At 40.3% G+C, this 12,222-nt stretch overlaps 1 protein-coding gene across 1 annotated transcript in view; it reads left to right on the top strand.

Annotated features, from left to right (window-relative positions):
- Nucleotides 1-10,007, top strand: part of LOC137265883 (tetraspanin-33-like) — a 29,082-nt gene extending 19,075 nt beyond the window's left edge. The window contains exons 3-7 of the mRNA XM_067801343.1: nucleotides 1,615-1,803; nucleotides 2,665-2,799; nucleotides 3,708-3,755; nucleotides 5,500-5,628; nucleotides 6,209-10,007. Of these exons, the coding sequence (XP_067657444.1) occupies nucleotides 1,615-1,803; nucleotides 2,665-2,799; nucleotides 3,708-3,755; nucleotides 5,500-5,628; nucleotides 6,209-6,283 (576 nt within the window). The 3' untranslated portion in view covers nucleotides 6,284-10,007. The remainder of the gene's footprint in view (nucleotides 1-1,614; nucleotides 1,804-2,664; nucleotides 2,800-3,707; nucleotides 3,756-5,499; nucleotides 5,629-6,208) is intronic.
- Nucleotides 10,008-12,222: the final 2,215 nt, after the last annotated feature.

Genomic DNA, 12,222 nt, shown 5'->3' with positions numbered 1-12,222 from the left:
CTCGGGGTCCATGGGCCCCGAAGGACCAGTGAACAACGTATTTACCTTACCGAACACCTGAATTTTAATTTTAAACTGCCTTAAGCACTTCTGTTGAAGGCGAGGCGAATCGCCCTTTTGCAGACGACACAAGATAAACAAATTTAGAGTTATCTCCCTTGCCATCGATTTCCAATCGCAAAATATCGGTAATTTCCGCGCTTCATGCGTGATTCAATGTTATTCGAGTAAAGAAGTACTACCATGAATCACCAGAAGAGTTCGGAATTCCCAGCGGTGAAAATAATGCATCGCTTGTAAGAGGGGTACATTGAAAATAATAGAATAGCGCTTCGCCAATCAAAAAGCGTCATTCATGAGTGCGGTAAGATATAAATATATATAGTACATTAGTAAGCTTTGTAACCTATCGGGCTTACACGTAAAAAATGACTTGCTTCGCTCCTGGCTGGAATGATTGTTTTTATTATTACGTGTTGAAAAGAATGTGCACAAATTATCACTCTTTTAAAAAACCTGAACTTTCAATTGGACAGATAGTATAAGTTTTAACTAACGTTCTTTTTAAAGATAGACATCTTAAACACACACACCATTTTTCTTTACCACCACCCCTAAACACAAGGCACTGGATACGTGTGCATAAGGCAATAGTTCCATTCATGATTTTGACGGTTTTCAAAAAGATCGATACATCACTGTAGGCCATTAATTTTGGCAATTATCTTCAATCACACAGTTGCTGGTGTTTTTTCTTGACGCTTTGTTTTGTTTGTATTTGAAAATAGTACACACGCAAAGATATGTCATACAGCAATAATAATCTGTTGAGAGCGATTCCTGTGTTATAACCTATCGTCACAAGTGGTGATGCACTCTCAAAATATTCATTATTTATCATATCAGCATTGACTGACTCCACTATATTTCCCACTTTTCAATCGTAAATAAAAATGAAGTTCTGCTACGCCCTTGAAGGGTATATATACTGGACAAAATATGTTGGGGATATTGGTATATTTATGATTGATATTTCATCAGTGTGTCAATGAATACATAGATCATTATTCATAATTTCAAAATTTACATATATCCTTAACTATTTTTGTCCTGAATATATATTTCGGGGATTTTTTCCATATCAGTCTTAATTGTAGTATTATCGTAATTCAAGCACATTGAGACGCTGAAGTCGCTCTGGAAAACAGGCCGTTCTACCAGAAAGCACTGCAGCATCTACCGTTAGATTTTACATTCTAGAACATTTTACGAGTGAATCAATTTCGGCTTCAAATCAGCTATGCATTTCCAAGGTTGCATATTCAGACAAGGTTTCACTCATGCCCGATTCTATTGTTGTTGCTATAGCAGCTCAGAGACGCCACACTTTTGCTATCACACTTAAGCATGTATTCATAGCAAATTTATTATTAAATTTTAGGAATGAGTTCGCTGTCTCAATCTTTCTTGTCTGTATAAAACAGAAAAGCGCAGGCACAAGAGCTGATAAATAACATTACTTTAACAATCAGCATGTACATGTCACATGTCACCTGATGTTGCTTTTGTGGTCATTGTTATTATTTTTATATCATATTTAAAATTATTATTCAGTTCCACTACGTCCTGAGTCTGCTACTGCTGGGGCAGGTAGCTCTTGCCGTCATCACATTCATCTTCTACTACGCCCCGGATGTACGGGACCAGATGGGATTGTTCCCTGAGCAGGACTTCAAGGACGCCATCATCAAATACAGAGACGACCCCGACATGCAGAACCTCATCGACAACTTCCAGAAACTGGTGAGACACCCGGTGTCAGTTTCCTCTAGACATGCAAATGTTTGATGCCGTCAACAAACCGCGAAGGCAGACGCTAAACTCGATCTTCAGCAACATCGCTAGTTGTATGACAATAGCTTGTGTGACAGGTTCTTGGAGCCTACTGGCAGTAGTGAGTTGAAGACCCTGAGGGTCTTGCCGGAATTGTTGCCTGTTGCAAGAGGCGACTGAATAGAAATTCAGAATGGGCACATTTGCGTATTATCCTTTGACAAGATACTCAGATCTGGACCAGACAATCCAGTGATCAACAACATGAGCATCGATCTGCACAATTGGGAACCCATGACATGTGTCAACCAAATCAGCGAGCCTGACCACCCGATCCCGTTAGTCGCCTCTTACGACAAGCTGAGTCGCCTTTTATGGCAAGCATGTGAACCTAAGATTGTCGAGATATGACAAGGAAAACGTTCTGCACGTGCAACTCCGTTTCCCTACCATTTGAATCTTGAAAATCAAGTTTCACACACTTGGTTTCACCGGTCTGTTGTGAGATTCTCCTTTCACTTTAGAGTTAGAAAATCAGTCATGGTGAGGAGAATGTTAACTACCGCTGAGAGATGGCAGGTGATGGGCATGAAAAATGCTGGCATGTTATGCAGGGCCATTACAAGGCAAATGGGTCGTCATTACAGCGTCATCACCCGTTTAGTTGCCAAACATAATCAAACCAATGATGTCAATGACAGTCATAGATCTCGGTATGATAGTTACCATTGAGTATCCAAAGTAGCAGATCACAAAAATAGTGGGTAGCGTTTAACCTTTGTGCATGTGTATGCATTGGACCTCATAGGAAACAAATGATGACTGTTTCAGTTGGGTTGCTGCGGCGTCAGTAACGACGAGGAAGGGTACAAGGATTGGAACGCTAACCCCTACTTCAACTGCAGCGCCAACAACCCCAGCGCGGAGAGGTGCTCTGTGCCACCGTCCTGTTGTATAATGAAACCGGTGAGACGGAAACCTGAGATACCCCCTGTAACAATTGTACACTGTACACCTGGAAATAACGCTAGTCCGACAGCTTGAGACTAATAAAGTGTGTCTTGGGCAATTATTAAATTGAATGATGGCAGTCCCAAGTGAACTGTTGTTAGTGAGAGTACGTTCCAGAGACAAGGATGGGTGTTCTTCCCATCGCCCACTCGTTTGATTTGTATTTTCTTAGAGTCGAAACTGTATAGGCAGTTATCAGTAACGCTAAAAATATACTAAAAGCAAATAGTATGGGAACACCCTAACATTCATACATGAACTGAAACTTGGTAAGGTCCTTTATTCTCTAAGGTAAATGCGACATTCTGTGTGCTTAATGGGCACTGATTCAATATTCGTTGAGTGTGAGTGAAATGAAACATTGTTAAAAACAGCGAAATACAAGGGTGCTGAAACACAAGCACCATGTTAGATTCAAACACCCAAACACAACAGACTAATGCATGTTGAAGACAGACTTCCTTGCAGTTTGAGTCATCCGACAAGAGTCATCATATGCATAAGGCTATCTCTCCTATCTGTGATAGAGGAGTTCTTCCTTCTTACAGAACTTACTTCTGACAGAACTTACATTTATCACCAGCTCTCCAATCCGGCACGTTGTCTAAAAAGGATTGTTTCTTCAGTCCCGATGAATGCCGGTTTAGACAGCTTCCACTGTATGTTAACTGTCATGTCTTACGTGCAGACATTGAATATAAGAATTAAGAGATGATAATGATTATCCAGGTGTAGATTGTCTGCCATGTAACGAGAGCAATGTGAAAGAATCGGGTCATCTTTGGTCTAGTTTCGTATGGAATTTTTTACACTTTTTGCTCATGACTTATATGACCATCTCCCCAATTTGATTTGAATTTCAGGAAGAGATTATAAACCTTCTGTGTGGTGCGGGGGTGCAGAAGATAGAGGTACGTGTAATTAATGGAAGAGGGTTGGTAACTCTATCGACCGAAGTTGTTGTATAACCTGGTGGTTCAATCGCTAGCTCATCTCGCCGAAGATCCGGGTTCGAATGTCCACATGAAAACAGGGTGAAAAGCCCATTTCGGTGTCCCCCGTGATGGTGCTAGAATATTCCTAAAAGCGACACGAAACCATACTCACTCATTATATCGACCATTAGTTTTATAGGTCTAGGTTCCGCGAGTGAGTTTAGTTTTCACCGCTTTTAGCATTATACCGGCAGTATCACGACGGTAGACACCAGAAAGGAGCTCGACACTTTGATCCCATGCGGGGAATCGATTTATCTTCCTTGACTGAGGTCAACTGTTTCTGAGTTTATTCAGTATTCCCTCCGTTACAAATAGTCATGGCTTCTAACTAACGCTAGTCCGACGGCATGAGACTAAAACAGTGTGCCTTGGGCAATTACGTATTGAATGATAGCTGTCCGAAGTGAACGGTTGTTAGCGTCAGTACGTCCCAGGGACAAGGATGGGTGTTCTTCGCATCACCCACTCGTGTCGAAACTGTATAGGCAGTTATCAACGAACCTGAATATAACTGAGCCATAAAATAACATTTGCTGGTCACTCACAGAACACCACTATAGGACATACGTCCTACATAAGTCCATTTAAAATCTTAACGGAAGGTCCGAGGTAGAAAAGGCATTCAGAAACCCGCGTTTGCCATAAAAGGCGACTATGCTTGTCCTAAGAGGCGACTAGCGTGGTCAGACTTGCTGACTTGGTTGGCACATGTCCTCGGTTCCCATTCGCTCAGATCGATGACCCTGTTGTTGATCACTGGGTTATCTGGTCCAGACTCGATTATTTACAGAACGTATTGCTGGAATATTGTTGAGTATGGTGTAAAACTAAACTCACGCACCCGTTTAAAATCAAGGTTGTCGTCAGTATCCATCGCTTCAACAGTAAGAGACCACTAAGGGGCTCGGGTGGTCACGTTCGTGGAGACAATGAAATGTCCGATGTTTTGAAATCGACCACTTCTTACACTGAATAACCGCCTTTGCTGATTGGACACAGTGTTTAAATCTCCTGAATATTCCTAAAGCAGACATCTATCCAGAATTACTCACTTTCAAATAGAATCGATCGTGACTATTAACATGGTACAGTCGAGCACCCTTGTGTGGAACTCTGATAACTCGATGTCTCGGTTGTCTCAAAATAACATCTTGGTCACTGCAAGTCTTTCATACTCTGTCATAATTCAAACTCTGTTAACTCGATCGGATATGTCGATATTATTTTATGGTCCCAGAACTACCCTTTTAACTCGATATTTGCAAAGAAACTCGATATCCACCTACTGTCCACGGGCAAGTATCCCTATGAATCAAGGGGATGCGGTAGTATGAACTAATTAGGTCAAATTGAGCTGACGGTATCACTGGTTTGTATAGTTAATAAGGATTAATTAAGACGGAATTGATCAGGAAGTACTCACCGTTACAACTAAACACTACTGATTACGGAATATACTTTCGAATTCACATACTGAGAATCCAATGAGGGTTTTGCGTAATCACGCGACAAGCATGTGATTGTTGAGTTTCCAAATGATATGTGATGATATGCCCTGGTCGGATGTCTCGAAGTTCGGATAACTCGATATTTTGTCTTGCTCCCATGAATATCGAGCCAATGGTGCTCGACTGCATTTGTTTATTTCCTGTTTCAGGATGGTGTATTAGTACCCGGAGACACAAGTAAGATCTACACAGACGGGTGTTTGTACTCCCTGGGCTCGTGGATCAACCAACACTCACTCATAATTGGAGGAGTCATGCTCGGTGTTCTTTTACCACAGGTAACTAGATTTCTCCTTCCGTCTTCAGCATTTCACAGAATCCGTGCAATTCCGAGTTACTACAAATACTACTCTTCATCAATCCATGCTTGTCGTGAGAGGCGACTAGCGGGAACGGGTAGTCTGGCTCGCTGACTTTGTTGACATACGTCACGTGTCTAATTTGCGTAGATCGATGCTCATTATGTCTATTATTAGATCACTGGATTGTCTGGTCCAGACTCGATTATTTACAGACCGCCACCATTTAGCTGGAATATTGCTGAGTGCAGCGTTAGAGAAAAATAAAATAAAAATATAAATAAAATAAAACAAAATAAACAAAAATGAAAAAATCTATATGATACATACCACACAACATTTATTGCAGTGATTGTGATTTTCCATTCACATTAAACAGCCCACTTTGCGAGTTAGATGACTCTTCAGAGTAGGTTGCCATAGTATGGCAGAACTGACTGATGATAGAAGGGTGATTTCAGCCGTAAACGATCTAGCTGGTGAATGTGATCGTACCCCGAAGAGTAGAGATCAGGCTACACAACTTCAGTTACAAGTTGTAACTTTTTTGCTGTTTTAGATTTTCCTCATATGCATGGCTCGGAGTGTGGCGGACGGAGTTAAAGTTCAGAAGAGGAAATGGGAACGTCACTGAAGGTGTATAGAAACGTGGTCTATCAGAGCCGCTGGAAACAGCTCAAAATGGGAATACGTTACCTGGCGTCCTTTTCAGGTTTAACTGGTCCTTATCTGTGATTACTTTATTTATCCATTGTCTGTGTCTAAAAAAATCACAACAAAAAAACTAAAAAAATAGAAATAAACAATGGCATGTGATTGATGCCTGTTTGTGTGCCTGTTGTGAGTACCTGATGACACCCGCCTGTATATGTGAGTCCGATGGCACCTATATGTGTCAGAGTGTCACTTGTCTCTGTCAGTGTCTCTGATGACGGATGAATCATCTGAGATGAAAATGGCTCAACCGAATTTGAAATTGTGATTTTTACACACATCAATCATCGTCTCAACCCTGTCTTCTAATGGAATGATCAAGCGCACGTGTGTGATTGTGATTCACGAGGAGCCTTTTTTTCAATTCATCTGTTTCGTCTATATCAATTTCGGATATCACACACGTGATTCGCAACAGCTCTTGGATCGACCTGAAGTCAGACATAGTGCATCGGAAACAACCGAGCAACGACGAATGATCAGCACGTGTTCTACGCAAGTACTTAAGGAGATCTGTCTCCACTGTACAGAATACATACTGGTGTGTCTTGTACCCGTCACGCAATTACAGTTTGTGGCCATTTGACAGTATTATGACATAGAATTATGTGTGTATGTCCAAGAATATATTTTATATTTTACGGAAGTGTGCGTATTATCAATACTTTAAAGTCATGAAATACGAAGTGTGGAGAAGATGTTTGATTAAAATGATTGCACTGTATATAGGTCATATATTTAGGTCCCTTCCCATCCATATGATTTGTCACAGGCAATACAAACAGGTGCTTGTGTAATGTAGCACATATTTTAACTCAAACTCGTAGATATACGAATATAACGACTAACCCTTAGGTGGATCATTCTGTCGCTATATGAGCACTACTGTTACTTATGCAATATTTAGACTTAAGGGTTTTCGGTTTATCGAGGTTTCACATTATTCTGTTCGCTCAACAACCACACTCAAAGAGCAGAAAAGTCTGAGCATCATGAACAGGAGTTGTTGAGATTTTATGGCGCTTCATCAAATTATTGTGTTTTGTGATGATACCGAGGACAACCTTTGTTATTCGAATGTTATCCTGATATAACGAACAGTCGACAACAGTAAAACAACTAATACGATCATGTCCCCTGGGACTGAAATAATATATCGTTCTCTATTTCTGTAGATCCCATTATAATAAAATTTTAATCCTGTACGGACGAAAGCTCTTAGTAATTGATTAAGTTGCGTGCTTCACGAGGTCCTCACAAAACAAGCTCATTTTACCGTGATTGCTTTTCCTGTATACGGGACAAAAACATAAAGTCTTTATTTTGTACACAGACAGCTGTAACAACGTTTAAAATACATTTAGTAGTAAATGAGTTGAAGATCAGTCAATTCTTTCTTATTACTACGCTTAACCATTACGGGTTTGTCTCAATTAAACATGAACAAATTACGTGATCTGCTTTTGAATTAATAGTCAATCTTTTATTTAGCATTCACAACCAAAGTCCAAAAGAAAATTTCGAATATACAACGAACCCTCTTTTATCCAGACTTTATTAATCCGGACACAGATACTACAATGGACGGTTTTTTTTGCATCAGTATCTTTACCTCGTAACCAGTTTATGCTATGTCCTCAATTTCAACTTCTGTGCTATATGGATGTTACAATGTTTTGTTATACTTACATTTTACAATTCAGTTTTTCGCTAGCTCTCTGACCCGTGAAGGTCCAGGGTAGAGTATGACTTCAGCAACCCATACCGCTTGCCATAAAAGGCGACTCTGCTTGTAAGAGGCGACAAACGGGATCGGGTCGTCAGGCTCGCTGATTTGATCGGCAGATGTCATCGGTTCCCAATTGCGCAGATCAATGCTCATGTTGTTGATCACTGGATTGTCTGCTCCAGGCTCGATTATTTACAGACCGCCGCCATATAGCTGGGATATTACTGCTTGCGGCGTGAAACTAACTTCACTCACTCACTCATATAGCTTTCTGATTGCTATTTGAAGATACTTTTAGGTGACCCAAGCCATGATATTCCTAGAACATTGCTAAAAGCATCGTAAAACTAAACCCACTCACTCTCTGCTTGTTAGCATTCACCACTTCTTGAAGGAGTAAGGAGACATTCTGAATCGTCTCTTCCTCATGATACAGAGACATGATATCCTTAAAGCTTCCTTTGTCTGTGTATCGCTTCTCGGTGACATTCAAACATTGTTGAAGCCTGTACAAAGCTGTCCAAAACGGCATCTGTCCAATCCGGTACGTTGTCCGGCGTAAAATCTCGCCTGTGCCTTCTACATTTTCTATCAGCTCTACGATGCGGCACGTTGTCTAAACGGGACTATTTCTTCAGTTCCGATCAGTGCCGGTTTATACAGCTTCCATTGCATTGTATTTCCTCCGTCAGTGTTACATGACCAAGTCTGGTCAAAGTCATCCGATGTCATTCTGTAACAGTACTATGCCCACAATCCTTACATTGGGTGCGGTTATTATGTGTGAAGTGTAAGGAGACCAAGACTGAGCGCCAGCTTGTGTTTATCAAAGTTTAGGTAGATGTGATGAGCGCTGTGCTACTTTCGACTTTACGATCAATCCTCGTTTGTCCAGTGCGATATATTTTTCTATGATATCACTTAGCTGTCGAATTAAAATATTCGCATCGGCAATATTGCCCAATGCAATTCAATGATAATGGAGAAGGAAATCTACCATTAAAACAAGTAGAGGCTATGCCATTTTCATAGCATACCACTAGCCAATGCCAATGCAAATGAGAAATATTGTATACATAATATACATAGTGTATACAGATGAAGCGTTTCCAAAGGAATGGAATATATTGTCACATTTTCCCTTAACTTCTCTTCATCATCTGTTTCCTCCTAGGCGTCATCATTTGCATTTAATCAGTCTTGTAAATCCAAGATACCCTACTTTTTTAATGGTATATAACATGCCAGGTTTTTTGTGGATAATTGTGATAATTATAAACTAATTTATAATGTATAAAATAGCATGTTGCTAATCTGTGCAGATAAACCACGCGATAGGATTGTTTCTTACACGACGTACGGATTTGAAAGAGAATATGTGCCTATATAACTAATACATATATACACACATATTATTTTCGAAAGGTCCACCTCATAAAATTGTGGGAAAATATAGAGTGAGATATATAAAGTCATCTTTAAGGTTTTGCACAATTACAGCCGAATTTCCTGGGATAGAATGTATACAGTTTTACGGTATTTCATAAAGTTTCAAGATGACAATATGTCCTACAATATTTCAGAGTATGAATACTGCGCTTTGCTTCTCCTTCGGGAGGAAAGAGCAAATATATTTACATGAGCATGCGTAAAGTTGTCGGTTTAATCAATAAGAGTTTCATTTCTAGAATCATTCCATTGGTTTTTTAAAATCAAAATATATATTGCGTAATATATTATATTTTCACATCGAGTCAGTGTTGTTCATGACAAACACGTGGCCTGGTAGCCGACGTAGTGGAATTATGCAAATGGTGCAGACGATATGATACAGCCCTGCCATTTTGACGTCATATGTCAAAATGCCGATAATTTGTAATAATGTTTTACGAATAAATTTTTTAATGAATTTTGAGTTCTTGCTGTCATTGATAATTTCCCCACTGAACTGGAGGGAGCGGTCGAGTTTTATATGGTCTGGTTGCGATCGCCAAATGGATATTCCATGTTTCTACTATATGAATAATAATTAATTCATAGCATACATTCACGACGTATGCACGGGTGCTCCGAAGCGGGACGCTCTTACAGGAGCTTCTTGAGAGGCATTTAAAAGTCGGTATTCTAATATACGACAAAATGTTATGGATGTCAACTTCTTCTTTATTGTTTTCACAACGTTTCTGGGCTATTCCTTGCCCTTTCGTCAGGTGGATGCTAACAGTTAAACAGGATGCATATACTAGTAATGTACATACTCTTACAGGAGAGATTCAGGGGACGTAACTCCGAGTGTTTTGCGTTTCCACCCAAATATGTATCACGTGATCCCGTTATGACTTGCGGCAGCTGAAACTCACACAGGTTTAGCAAAAAATTATTGTTCAGATTTTAAAAGTACCATATGTTTTGAGCAACTAATGTTATGCTGAAACCAGGTATTTTATCATTTATATTCAACCTGTGTTATTAAGCAGTTCACTCTCGACGGTGTGATTCACTTGATGACAAAACCACTGTCCGTTGCCAAGGAGACCCAAGGCGTGTACATTAGTATAATAGTTTCAGGGAAATATCGTTGTTGTTATGGAAATATCATATGAATTCTGATTCATTTCATTATAAGACGGATATTTGTAGTTGGTTTTTTGTTTCGAGTATTGTATTTCCTTCTATGTGACGAGTAGAGGGTATCGGGATAACGTTATTTAGGGTCATCAATATCGCAGTCTGAACCCATCCCTGTGCTGGACGACTAACGGGAAGGACATACTTGTTCACTCACGTAGTCAAAGTAATGGTATCCCAACTGTGTAGATTGATGCTCATGATGTTAATCACTTGATTGTCTGGTCTAGTCTCACTAATTCACAGACCGCCCAAAAAATAAAAAACAAATAAATAAATAAAATAAATAAAATAAATAAAAACGTAATCTCGTGAGTGTCTCATAAATTTCTCTTTTAACAAGTCGGCACCCCGTCTCTCTCGTTTTAACACCACGCCATGTCAGCGTGAACGCTGTTTGACCGCTGGGGTTGTGTCTCATCCCCGACAGCTAACATGCTTTGTAGTGTGGCCCGCCCAAGGGACAATACCTCCACCACGGCTCAATGCGGTTTTCTACACATCGTGTTTCAAAGCTGTCAGTACCCAACTTACGTTGTCGTCAGCATCGCTGTAATTAGCGAGGCCGTGTGAACTGAAGCGTGGACAACGTGACAGGTGACTTTGAGTGTATAATGGCCGTCTTGGGTTGGTGTTGCGGTATATTGTATCGTGATCTACCTTTGAAATTGTATAATTGATAGAACGCAAATCGCCGTGGAACACCCACTCGTCAAACCAGACACTAATTTTTATTGAAGTTATTAATCATGTATGTGTCTAAGAATATTTTTTTCTCATTTTCACGTTTTTAAGAATATATCATCAACGTGGAAATGTTGCTGTATCTATCTTAATCTTAATGAGTGAGTGACTTCGAATGGTGTTTCAGTCACATCACAGTGTGGCGGTAGGAATAGCCGTGTAGCTACAGTGTTAGTCTGTCACGACGAAGACCTAGGTTCGATTCCCCACATGGTTAAAGGTGTGAAGTCCATTTCTGGTGGTCTGGTAATGCTTTAAAAGGCATTGTTGCTAAAAGCTGGGTAAATGAAACTAAAGGGCAGCAAAGGAGCTTTGATCAAATGCCATTATTATCGAGGCGTTCATACTGTTTTTCTACTCATTTGATGAAGGTGGTCATCTTGAAGACTTTCTCCAAACTTACGTGACCTCGCGAGTTGAAGACCCGTCAAGATCCGGTTTAGAATTGATCTTCATCAAACCCATAGGGTCGGGTGAAGCACAACTGGTCGATGCTCATGATGTCAAGACCCGTGAAGATCCTGACAGAATAGGACTTCAGCAGCCCATGTTGGCCACAAAAGGCATCTAGGTTTGTCGTAAGGGGCGACAAAAGGGATCGGGTGATCAGGCTCACTGACTTGGTTGATATCGGTTCCTAATTGCACAGGTCGATGCTCATGCTGTTGATCATTGGATTGTCTGGTCCAGGTTCGATTATTTACAGACCATCGCCATATATCGTCGATGGTTAAATCCCTTGGTGTCATCAAAGCTAT

Source organism: Haliotis asinina, chromosome 15 (assembly GCF_037392515.1).
Source record: "Haliotis asinina isolate JCU_RB_2024 chromosome 15, JCU_Hal_asi_v2, whole genome shotgun sequence".
Taxonomy (NCBI): domain Eukaryota; kingdom Metazoa; phylum Mollusca; class Gastropoda; order Lepetellida; family Haliotidae; genus Haliotis; species Haliotis asinina.
Note: the sequence above shows the minus strand (reverse complement) of the source record. Positions and strands in the feature narration are given on the sequence as shown.